This window comes from Phaethon lepturus, unplaced genomic scaffold, assembly GCF_000687285.1.
Source record: "Phaethon lepturus isolate BGI_N335 unplaced genomic scaffold, ASM68728v1 scaffold17698, whole genome shotgun sequence".
NCBI lineage: Eukaryota > Metazoa > Chordata > Aves > Phaethontiformes > Phaethontidae > Phaethon > Phaethon lepturus.
Window position 1 is genome coordinate 30,472 of NW_010560090.1, and position 12,783 is coordinate 43,254.

At 40.8% G+C, this 12,783-nt stretch overlaps 1 protein-coding gene across 1 annotated transcript in view; it reads left to right on the forward strand.

Moving 5' to 3' along the window:
- The window catches only part of EFCAB6 (EF-hand calcium binding domain 6), a gene marked incomplete at its 5' end in the record, with an annotated part of 77,196 nt that overhangs the window by 27,039 nt on the left and 37,374 nt on the right, over positions 1 to 12,783 (forward strand). Inside the window, 7 exon segments of the mRNA XM_010293574.1 lie at positions 3,355 to 3,469; positions 6,402 to 6,535; positions 7,715 to 7,921; positions 9,171 to 9,403; positions 10,231 to 10,327; positions 11,337 to 11,375; positions 11,378 to 11,457. Coding sequence (XP_010291876.1) covers positions 3,355 to 3,469; positions 6,402 to 6,535; positions 7,715 to 7,921; positions 9,171 to 9,403; positions 10,231 to 10,327; positions 11,337 to 11,375; positions 11,378 to 11,457 — 905 coding nt within the window.

Genomic DNA, 12,783 nt, shown 5'->3' on the forward strand with positions numbered 1-12,783 from the left:
ACAAAACACATAAAACATTTTCCATTTTTCTTAATATTTTCTTATTAATAATACATTTATTAAGAATGTGTTAAGCTGCAACCCTTCTTCCCATACAGATCTGACATCTGTGGCACATACCTTTGGGATGTTGGCTTTGGTTGCTGTGATTTACAGTACAATGTGGTACCTAAGAGGCTTATATGTTGCCTGCAGCTAATGCAGTAACATGTGTTTTGTCACTCTTAGGCAGAACAAACTCATTCTACCTGCTGCTTTTTCTTCTGCATTGGCTGTCTGTACACAAGTCACATTTAAGATATTTGTATAGCACCAGAAGCTATTGAACAGCTAGTCTTTGTGATTTCATTGTCCTTTTATTACACGATAGATGATGCATTTCTCAAGTTTTGGCAATGCACAAAGGATAAAAAAAATCGTGTACCTGCAGTCAGGTATATGCATCACTGCACTGAAATGTTCTTGGATCCTGCAAGCTCAGCAGAGTCCAGCTGGGTGGAACACTGCCCAGGAACTCTGCCCTGCTGCTGCTGATTATGATTGTTCAAAAGGGGCACGCTTCCTCGCAGTAGCCGCGTTCTTCCCTGCCTCGTGCCGAGTGAAATAAGCCTACCCTGGAATGAATGAGGATGAGAGCTCTGTGTGAATAAGGATGATTAAAAGGGATTCCTTGTCAGAAGGGAGGTGACAGACTACCTTGTGTCTCTGGGAACTGCCTGGGCATGTGTGTTTTCAGGTGAAATGTAGGCTGGAACTGGTTGGCTATTACTTGTGGTCTTTTAAGATCTCCGCACCTTTTGCAAGAGAAAGGGTTTTTCCACCTCATTGTCCAGGTGGAATTCTAACTGGGAGTTTTCACATTCTTCCTGCTTTCATTTCCCTGACACTTCTAGCAAGACATTCATCAATCCCTGCCCCAGGAGCACAGCTGCTCTTCATCCTGGAGCTCGTGGAGTTTCAGTGGTAGATAAAGAACATCTAGAAATGGGTGTCTAGCACCACTGTAGGCATTGTGGGGAATCTCTCCCGGCCTCCGACTGCTGCTTCAGAAGGATGTAGGACTCTCTGTATCACACCTTCCAGCTGCATATAGATGTTTTGGATCCATTATGTTATCGCTAATAGTGTAGGCAATATGACATGTCCCAAGTGCATTTAGGTGGGTAGGTTGTGAAGCATTTTGGGGTGCCACTGAAGTTAAAGTGATCTACAATGGTATGCTGTTCTTTGACTGGATCCTGACTCTGTAGCTGGGCAGATGTGCCAAAACCACTGCCCACCTTATCAGTACATTTGAAACTGCTATTCTGATCTACAGCTTCATTTAGAGCAGCGGGCAGCCAGTCTACAGCTGGGCAGAGTTGCCTGTCCTCAGAGGTGGAACAGGTCATTCACACAGTAATAGCGTAGTGTGGTAGTAGTAAACATAAAAGCATACTTGTTTCCTGATTTGTTCTTCTATGGTCAAGCCATAGAAGTGGGCAGAAGCTATTTGCCCAATTTGGGAGTGGATAAGCTCTGTTTATTTGTATAACATTCTTTTACAACGGCATTAAGGGAGCAGGCAGGACACACCCTTACATTCCTCTGAAGGGTAACCGACCTTGGTATGCCTGAAAAAACCCAAAATACAGACATAAAATCAGCAGTTATACTTTGCAGGGTTATACCAACACTGTCAGTTCTCTGTGCTTTTCTTGACAGCTTACAGCATAAGGACACCTTTTAGCTGCTTGCCTGTGGAGTACCAAAGGTGTGAGGTAGGTTAGTGAAGGTGGATGCCGAACTCCACCTCCTTTACCAAAGAGTAACGTAATACCTCTGGCTTCACTGGCCTGGCTTTCCTAGGAACTGGGCAAGTAGGCACAGACCCTGACTTTGCACCTTTGGACTTGTCTAATTTTTAATACAGTTCAAAATCAGGAAGATGGTAACTGAAGCTCTATCAGGGGTCCTGGGGTAACATCCACAATTTGCATGTGTGCCTTCACTTTTGTGAAGGATTACGATATCTCCTCACTGTGAGGTTGTCATCAATCCTCTTCTTTTAAATAAAACTTAAAACCTATGGCTTTTGTGAGCCATTCAGCACAGGACAATGACCTAGTCGTACAATTTAATATGACTTAATCTTGTATGCAGTTTTGGCAGAGTTTTATCTTTTTTTTTTTCTCTCTAGATGAAAGTGCTAATAGTTGAGACTGTAGTCACCAACATTACTGTTGTGACTGATTCTCTCCAGCTTTGATTGGATTTGTGGGACCAGATTTCCTTATCGCTACTATTAAGCATTTGATCTGACGGTAAATACTTGTTCAACTGAACGTAAAAAGTGCTTGCTTATCCAGAAGCATTCATGGCAAGGAATGATAATTTGCTCATCATTCTCACTTTTTTAACACTCTTTATGCTGTTCAGCTATTTAATGATTTTTTTCTTTTAATCTGCACAATTAACTAAAATATAATGGCAAGACTGGTCGCTGTAGGAACACTTGGACTGTCAGGACAGAGCTGTGCAGGATAGTTAGAAAGAAATACACCCAAATCAGGGGTTACAAAGCAGCTGAAGGAAAGGTTTTGGAGAAAGCCCTCAGCAGCAGCAGGGGCTGCAACTACAACTTTTCAGGGAAATAGGAGGTGGGAGAAGCAGAAGGGAACCGGGGACCCCTCCACAGTCGACTGCCGGGTAACACGGATCCGGGCGCAATGAGAGACTGCCGCCACACCTCTTGCGTGCAGAGAGGTAGAGGGTCTGCAAAAAAGAGAGAAGGGGACATGGGAGGAACGTAGGAAGATCAGGAAGTTCCTTGCCAAAATAGATTACCCAAAATGGATCCCCAAATCTGCTTTGAAGAGCAGCAATGCAGAAGGAATTGTGCCTTCTACCTCGCTGCAGCTGTATGTGGTTCAGTGGCCTGACTCCATTCTGCAGCGTTTCTTGTCCAGGCGGTAGTTGTGGCAGGCTTGTGGGGAAAAGTGGTAGCAGCAAATTCTACAAACGACAGTTTTTCTCCAGTCTGCTAAATGAGCTAACGTCATTTCTTCTGGCACTTTTTACTTTCCAGGTGAAGTTTAATCTTAGCCTGTCACTCGGTGCTTTTGCTTAAAATGCCAGTCTCAGAAATATAGTCAAATTTTGCTCTCTGTCTCTTGCTGTATAGAATTGAAGTTATACAGAATAGATCTATATTTAAATGGCTTAAATTACTGTAAATGTAAGGAAGAGAGATCAATTTTCAGAGTAATTTCAAGTTGGGCTATAGGATACAACACCCAGGTATTTGGTATTCAAAATGGCATATTAAGCAAGAAAATAGGCCATTATATAACTTACTTTATTTTCTTCTAACAGGTGTTGGAAGATCATGGCATGCCAATGGATGACAGTCAATTCAGTCTACTAACGGAAAAACTAGGGTTACCAGATGGAGGGTTGAGTTATCTGGATTTTGTGGCAATACTGGAAGGTAAAGGAATTTTAACAACAATAAAGCATGAAACAAGCCTTTCCTGGAAAGTCCAGAACTTTTCTCTTTTGAGGAAAGTCTATTGGTGGAATTAGGAAGAGATCAGTGATATGAATTTTAGCACATGGATGATCTTCCTGTCTCTAGTTCTTTGACTCCTGATCCAGCTAAGCTGCTGAGTATCTAACTCGGGATGAGAGGGAAACTGGAACGTGTCGGAAGTGAACTAACTAAAGCTCCACAGACAGGGGCGATTGAGTTGTCACTAACAAATTGCAAAAAGTAATTGATTGATCGCTCTGCCATGAGTAGATCCTTGTCCTCGGCATTTCTAATTTTTATTCACAGTCTTGGAACTGAGTCGTATCCTAAATTCCAGTGGATGATTTTACAGTAGTGATGTCCAGCAACTTTTTCTGTTCTGTGTAAAAAGCCAGAAGACAGTAACTAGTCTTTTCAGGAAAGAAAGATCTGTTAGTAAGCCATTAGTGATGAGTTTTAGTAGCAGTATATACAACTGGAGCTCTGTGGTGTGATCTGGTTACTTAATGCTTTATGGTTTTAATTTGAAGTATTGCTTTTGAATGTTAAAGCTGTTAAGGGATGTGCTACTATAGAATACTGAAATGTGGTTATCTATAAGGTAATTGACAGTTTTATTAGAGTATTAAGAATCCCAGTGAGAGAGCAAGGTTTACTGTTTGTGTAGATATAGATGTATTGTCCACCCATGTAACGAGGATGTGGTCTTCATTGATTTACTGTTGCTGAGGAATGACTACCAGAGGAATATAGCCATCATTTGGGAGCACATTTTTGCACCTCAGATACTTACCTTGCCCCACCAGTAATTTCACTGATTTCAAGGCACAGTAAGGAGTTTGATTTTCAACTCTCAAAAATGAAGCTGATGAAATCTGAACTGATTTCTTAGGGTGGAACTCTGAGTGCAAACTAAAGCTAGTAAGTAATTATTAATTTCTCATTTCTTTTATACTTATGTTTTAAGTCTTGATTTTGTGGGTAAAATTCTGATGCCACTGAAGTCAACGGCAGTTTTGCCCTTGGCTTCAAGGCCTGTTTTAACTTTCATATTATGCCTCTCTTATTTTTCTGAGAGATGTGCATTTACTTTTTCACACTGTTCCTATTATTTTCTGCTGTCATTATTTCTCTTTTAGAACTAAGACAAGAGGAATAGCTGACTTGTGGCTGGCTAACATAATATTCAGGGTTTTCTTCATTCAGGCCTAGAAGTTTAGAAGTTTATGAACATAGCCAGCTAATCATCTGTCCACCAAAATATGAGCACCTTCATTCAGTAGCCTAATAAAAGATGTTTGAAACAGGTTAACCTCAGGGAAAATGAATGTGACAGCTCTTTGATTTAAATCAAGAAACAACATTTTGTCTGTAGTTGAAGGTTTTGCTTTTGGCAATTAAGAGAATCACAGCTTTTTTTTTTCCACACATTACTATATCTCATACTTGTAAAAGAAAGTGTGGCCCACACTTAACATTAAGTAAGTCTCAGAAACCAGAAGGCAAAGAAAAAACCCTCCTAACTTTTCTTTTTCAATGATTTGCGATTCACTGGGGTGGAGGGTAGTCTGTAGTTACAGAAAAAGAGACCTGATTTTCTTCTTATAAGCTTTAGTGGGAAGATAACACGAGTACAAATTTTCTTGACTAGACTCTAATTGAAACTGGAATTGAAAAAAGGGAAGGATAGTGCATGTCTATAGAGGAGTAGGATTTAAAGGGTAAAATTAGGAGAAGTTAAAATGATGCAGTGAATACTATTTAGTGATTCTTTAGAGTCATTGTACAGGCTCTTGTGTGTCAGTGTATGTAAATCTTTTAAAAAAAAAAGTTCCTTTAGAGCAGGCCATTAACTTAGCATTTTTCTTATCAATCAGGAGTAGTGAAATGTCAGTGTATACGTTTTTCTTTGCAAGTCTATCCCATTTTAAAATCTACATGAATTACTTTACTCCTCTATATGGCTCATATGTTGCAGAAAAAATTGAAAATGCTCAAGACGCTACAAAAGATGCTTAGTCTCCTTTTCCCCAGAAGCAAAGCAAAATAGATTCCTAGAGTATCACTGCACAATGAGCAGAAGGAATCAGATCTGGAACAGTGACCAAAATACATTTCCTATGGCCTAGAAGTACCTTAGCCCTTCAGGACTGGAAGTACGTGGGTGCCCTGCTGGGAATCTGGCTGTCACCCTTTCCTGATCCTGCTGGACTGTGGGATAACACACTTGTGACAAAATGAAGCTGCTGTTTGTGCAGCACTGAGTCTTGCCAGAAAAGAACATCAGGTAAAATAGTTTCAGGGGTGATGCTATGTTAAGTCAGGAGTGTTTCGATGGCAGATCTCCTGAAACAGCTCACATTGGTGCAAACCAGAGAAGGGTTTAGGCAGGATAGAATTGCTCCAGGGGTGATGGTCTAGCATGCAGCGGTTGTGCTACACAGCCAAAGATGTAACAAATTACTTTCTCTGACACCGTCTGTGGCTGCTGTATTCCCACACTGGGACAGACGGGCGGTATGACAGCAAATCACGGCTTTCACGGTGCTCCTTTTCTCCTCCTCCAGTCTGATAGCTCCCTTCCTTAAAGCAACCAGGCACCAGAGGAGGCTAAAGCAAAAGCAAAAGCCCTTGTCTCAGCTGCGTTTTCTTCAGTTGAGATTACTTTTTTCACCTTGTGCTGGGAACACAACAGCAGCTGAGGCCATTACTGTAAATTGGGTGGACACCGTGAATACTGCCTACAGCTATTGGACTTTGTCATGTTTGGGCTGTAAAGAATACAATTGCAGGGTTTCTTGTTTTGTTTATGTTATATTACTGTTCTATTTATCAGGTATCTTTAATATTATCTTTTCAATGTTGTTGTACTTTGATTTCATTATTGCAGGTGCCAGACTGAATGGGCCAGGAGCTACATTATGGAACAGCCCAAACCACAGAGTAAATGATGCTAAATATCACTACGTGACTGCTGATGAATGTCTCAATCAGCTTAATAACAAACTGATGGAAGTCTACGGGGTAAATACATCAAGCCATGGTTTGCTTCTGGCAGTGAAGCTGGTTGTTATTTTGATTCAGACATTTGTTTTAAAAGTTGGTTTGGAGTAGCTGTCAGGAAAGTGACTCTAAAAATTATGTTGGATTTCATGTCTTCTGTGTTCTCAGAAACTTCCATTTCAAATGCATTCAGTTTTCAAGGCAAAAACTCTTTTTTTGTTCCTAATTGTCTTCTCTGCAACCTCTACCAGGAAAATAAGATCTGAGTTATTTTTTTTCCATCCTTTTGTGAACAGAGCTATTAAAGATTCTGCAATTAGAAAAGAATAACTCTGTACTACCCATTCATGGAAGAGACCATGTATTCATGAGAATGATCTTTCAAGAAGATGTTCTTAGACCCTAAAATTTGAAACACAGTGATCTTAATTAAGAGTTATTTTCCAGCTTTTCTACATTTGCTTATTATTTTCTGTAATTACCATTAGAATGTACTCCTTGAATTCCCACCATGGATATGCACAGAATAAGAGATCACATTTTACGAAGGAGAGAAGCCACAGTTGTTCTCTTTTGCTCAGCTCATCCCATCCCATCCCATCCCATCCCATCCCATCCCATCCCATCCCATCCCATCCCATCCCATCCCATCCCTGTTCCCTGGGAAAAGTGGAAAGATCATCATTCAGGAAAGGCATCCTCTGTTCAAACCAGCTTGGACTCCCCTGGTAAAGCTGATCATATTGATCAGCGTTACTTCAGATTTCTGAAGAACTGCACCACTTTAAAGTTGTTGGATCATTTTACATCAGTTTTAATGGGAAAAGCTGTTCAGCTGACAAATCAATTCCTGTAAAGTCTCTTTTCATTATAGGTTTTCTAAGAGTGTGCAAGGGTAGAAATGAGGTACCTCTCAGTATAGTACTGATGGAAAGTGGAGGTTAATTTGTAAATTTGTATGGGGTGGCTTTTTCACGTTCCATACGTTTGGTCACTTTGTACATGCTTGAGGTGAAAGCAACAAGACTGCAGTTTACTGTGGACTATCCCAAGTGTTTAGTAAGGAAGTGCTATAAATGCTTTGTATTCTTGAACTGCATTGAAATATTTGCCTGTTGTCAAAACAAGTCTAGAGCAAACAGTTGTTATTTATGTTTAAAAATACGTAGTTGTTAAATATATTTAAATATTCCTTGTTAGGACACCTATTCTGCCTTCCATGAAACAGACAGTAACCATGACAGTATCATCAACATGCTTGACTTTTGGCAATTCTTGGACAGCTTTCTGCTTTGCCTGCGAGATGAGGAAATCCTGTGCCTACTTGGTTTATTGGGACTGAGCCTGCCCTCCATGTTAAATTACCAAGAATTCTGTCAACTGTTGCACACCCAAGAAACTAAGGAGGTACCTCCTCAGCTTGTGCCATCTCACAAGTAAGAAAGAAAAAGTTGTATAGTACCTACAGTAATCTGATGTGTTTACAGAAATGAATATGCTGAGTGAAAATTTGTCTTGGGTATAATTGGAAAAAAATAGTATTAAAATATGTCTATGAAAAGGTAAAATTGGGTAGCTTTCTACTTAAAGACAGTAGAAAAATCACAAGTTCTCAGTGATTCATGACTCCATTAAATCAGATATTGAATCTCTACCCCTGGGGACTGCTTAAATGTGTAAGGTCAAACATATACACTGATGCCTGAGTTGGAGCCTCAGAACTGAGCTAGCCTCCAAACTGGACAACTTTGCTGCACCTTCCAAGCATGCAGAACTGGGGACGTGGTTTGGGAATCTGATGTCGTTTTGCATTGAGGAGCAGCCAGGGTATCACATGCCTGGCACAGCATCTGTCAGTTCTGAGACTAAGATAGTTGCCAGTGCACACGACAGTGGCCCGAAGCCTCATGCTCCAGACCTTTGGTGCCAGGGGGCTGAGGGTAGACCAGATGGGGTGAGGTGCACAGAAGCACTGAGGCACCGTGGGGTGGGTGGAGGACAGGGAGAATAGTGCTGCAGCCTCCCTTCCTGCGAGAAAGGAGTCTGCTTAAAACACCTGGAATTTTAAATCTTGGGCTTAACTTTAGTGATTAATCGCATTTCGGCACTAAGATATTCATTCTAAAAACACAGCGTGAAACTCTGTTTAACTATGCAAACAGAGATAAATTCATAAAAACAATGACAAGATACAGCAGGATTGAAAAAGCTCATGATCGGCAACTCAGCTCTGCTGTGGCAGTGAAGATGTGATATATACACATAGGCTTATTTCCCAGTTTTTATTTGTCTCTTGCGGCATTACTGCTGGCTCTGATGTTAGTAATATTTGTCTGCTCGGTTTGTTTATCTTTTTTGCTGAATTGGACAACTGAGTGAATCGAGGACGTCAGTCTAAAAGAAGAAAGGAAACGGATGATTGAGTCTTGCTAACAGTTGGAGTCTGAGACCAATTACTGCCACGCTCTCCTTTCTGTTTCAGTTTGGGCTTAGCTAGAAATTGCAGCATTTTGAATTTAGCTCCAGAAGTTCCTTGTTTCAAATACTATTACTGTTTCAGAAGTCCAGCAAAGACAACACAGTGACTGAAAGCCTTAAGAGCACTTGCATTTTCCAAGCGAAGTTTTCAGACTCCTTTTGTTGGTCGATCGTTCAGGCCTATGGGATCTTGTCTCAAGCAGTGGGAGTGGGGAAAACTCAGAAGGTTCCCAGACACCGAAAACAGATTAATGTGGCATTGGCGTTCCTAAATCTGAAAGGAGCCCTCAGTAAAGGCTGTCAAGGCGCAGAGCCCCGGGAGCTTAGAAGAGACCGAGTTTGCAGCCTGGCAGCTCTCCAGGCCCCGAGTCCTGGTCCGCGCCTGCGGCGGGCGGCGCAGGAACTCAGCGGGTAGGTCAGGCCTGGTCACCGCGCCTCGGCTGCTCTGCAGACCTAACGTTCCTCTGCCTCTCCTTGGAGAACCTTGGTCCAGGCAGCGTATTCCTGGAGCGCAGCTGAACCAGGCTCTGAAGCCATAGGCCCGCCGCGTCTCCTCACAAGGCAGTAGCCGGGGGAGAAGCGGGCCCTCTTTCAAAGAAGGGTGAGATTCTCAGACGGGTGCGTCCTAGTGTAGCGCGTGGATTTCGTCAGCCTTCTGTGCCGTGCAACAGCCGTGCTGGACCCCAACCTGAGGCACCCTTGGTCCTCTGCGCGCTTGGATTCAACCAGAAGCACCAGGCCCCCCCAAAGTTAGGCACTTGTAATGGTGCCTGAATTTGCAAAGGGGAGTCTTACTCCCCAGACTTACTAGCCATGCCTCGGTGACTCACAAAGATAGTTTTGATCTACGTTATTGATGTAAATCAAGGATAATCTTCCTGGAGCCACTCCAGGATATAATTGTTTCTGAGATAATTAACATTTCCTTCTGCGCATATAAATGATCCATGCTGGCTCTTGAGTTTGAGGGAGAATTGAACAACATTGATTTGAAAATAAATAGGGAATTACAAAATTTAAAACATCTTCACTAACCTGCAGCTAGGGAAATAAGGCAGTATTTAAAGAATTAAGTTTACACAGATGTGAAGTAGCAGTCTCTACTGGGTACCTTAGAAACTAGGAAACAAAACCACCGCTACCGTGAAGAACAACAAAAGGGAAGGAAACTTGTGGAGATTAAAGATCCCACTAATGTAAAACATAGTTAGCTGTTGTAGTTTTTTTTCTTTTCTGAGAAAAAAACAGATGATAACGGATGCAGAGCTAGCTTGTGATCACGCTCATTACTACCTAGTTATCAAAGCAAGAACCAGATGGCATGACCTAGCAAGGGCAAGAAGAACGTTTTCTTTAAATAAATAAGCAGCACTAATAGATTTCAGAACATTATGCAATGTTGATCTTCAGATTCTATAAATATTCAGAGACCCTTGCAAAATAGCTCATTAATGATAAAAATTTACTACATGATTAAAAAAAAATCAACAGTTTGAATAATATTCAATTTTTGTAACATTGATTATTTAGTAAATGCTATTACAGTTATTTAAAACTTTCTTAATATTTTATGATTGTTGGTTTTATTTAATATGTCTGTTGTAAGAGTAGTGATGGGCTTCACCTGAGACCTCTTTGAATACGTGCTGTACACAAACACACAACTACTCCTATGCTGACACCCAGCACAGTGAAGCATTGACTGTGATGCTTACACCATGCAAAGAGACTCCCACAAAACTGGCCTATAAAAATTATTTCCACCTTTTCATCTTTTTAAACTTGTCGAATAGCTGCGATATTTGGACAACAGAGTAGCAAAGGAAAAATTATTATCATTTTTTCATTAATTGTGTGTATCAGACAGTGGTACTGATGGTCTCAGTTTGCAAGATGAATGATAAAAAACCCAATAAACCCAACTAACCAACCAAAACCCAAAGCCAAATCTGATTCATATTAGGTATAGAACAGGTTGGGAAGAAAATCTGCAGGTCTGCCATCTTCCACCGGCATGCGTCAGCACTGGCCATACCCACAGCTACATGCACGCTTCTCATGCTCATATCCCCCCGTATTTGCCATCAGCAGAAACTTTCCACACAGAGTACGTCACTTAAACACCTGTGATGTCAATCCCGATTCAAGCTTTTGAGTAGCATATCCATAGCAGAAAGTAGGAAACAGTAAAAATCAGACAAAAAAACCTTAAAAGATTAAACTCAGACATGCATGATTTTCTATTTCTTTCTCAATTCCTATTATTCATTAAGTTTATAGAGAGATCAAACATTTTGTCAAACTTGTTGGTTCTTGTTAGTGATGATTTTCTTTTACGTTCCAGAATTTTCAGGAATTTGACAGTGAAGGAAATGGCATTTTACACAGCCAAGGGACTTGGAGAAAGTATTTTTCAGATTTGGCATTCCAATCACCCCAGAAGAATTTAAGCAGCTTTGGGCAAGGTATGACAACTCTAAATGATTAGCTCTTGCAATAATGCATCTTTTATGGGATTACAGAGCCTTTGGTGGTGTAGCGAATGACAATAGATTACACTGCACAAGAAATCTTTTATTTTGTTATGATTGTGACCTCAGATCATGACACTGTGTTGCAGGAAGCTACGTCTTATCATACTCAGCTCAAGAATACGATTAGATCCATCAGTTTCCAATGAATTCAAAGCCAGGGCTTTCTCTTGACTTTAGTATTACTGATCCCTTTAACTTAACATGGATTTTCTTCTTGGGCGGCACCTTAGGTCACCGGTTAAATTAGTTTGCTTTTCATCCATTTTGTTTATACACACAAACCTCCTGCCTCAGTTTGTGATGGGTGAAAGTCAGTCCCAGGTGTCTCAGATCAGGTGAAAACTGCAGACAAAGCTTCCATCGAGGAGGTCTGTGGACAGTCTGCCTTGCATACCTGTCTGAAGGCAGTGCTACCAGGCTCTGCTTCTCAGAGCACTAAATTTACTTACAGTGTTTTCAACCTAAATAAAAGTGATTCAGGGGACAGAAAAATGCTACATACCAAATATATAACAAAAGAAAGGTAATCTCATGCTGTGTAAAGATGGCAAGTAATAACGTGAAATGTTTTTATAGACAACTAATTTGTTGTGAAGTGGGGGAAAATACTTGTCTGCCTTCAAAAAGAGGAGCTGTGTTATAAACTGTGTTTGAAATGGCATAGATGTCAGCTGTATGTGACATTATATAAAAAGCTACCTTTTTCACAGGTCTATTTAAAAAAAAAAATATCACTCTCCCTAACATATAGAACCCGAGTGTATTGCATTTTGGTTTCAAACTGCATTAACTATATCGTTTTTCCCTTAGCACTGATTCATCTCTGAGTTATTTTCTACTCCATTAGATTTTACCTTCCATTCTTATTCCTTATGGATGCCATGGCACATTGAAGAGTATCCTTCTCATGCAGTTATCGACGGCACAACTTCACTCCCATCAGCCACTCCTTTCATAGAACAGCTAAAGTCTTTTACGTGCCTGATATGTCTGTAACTTGAATAAAGGAATTAGAGTGAAGCTGAGGCTAAATCAGGCATTACCATGCATCAGAGCACTAGCACTAGCAGAGAATCTGCAGGAGAAAAAAACCTACGGAAGGGTTTATACCTAAGAAAATATCAAAAGTGTTTACGAAGCTAAAGCCATGTTTCTGAAGGGTGATTACCATTCCGAGCATCTCAGACTTGTGTGACCAGTTTGAGACATTTGAGGCTGAATTTTTAGGAGTCCAGTTCTCTGCATCTCAAGCCAGAC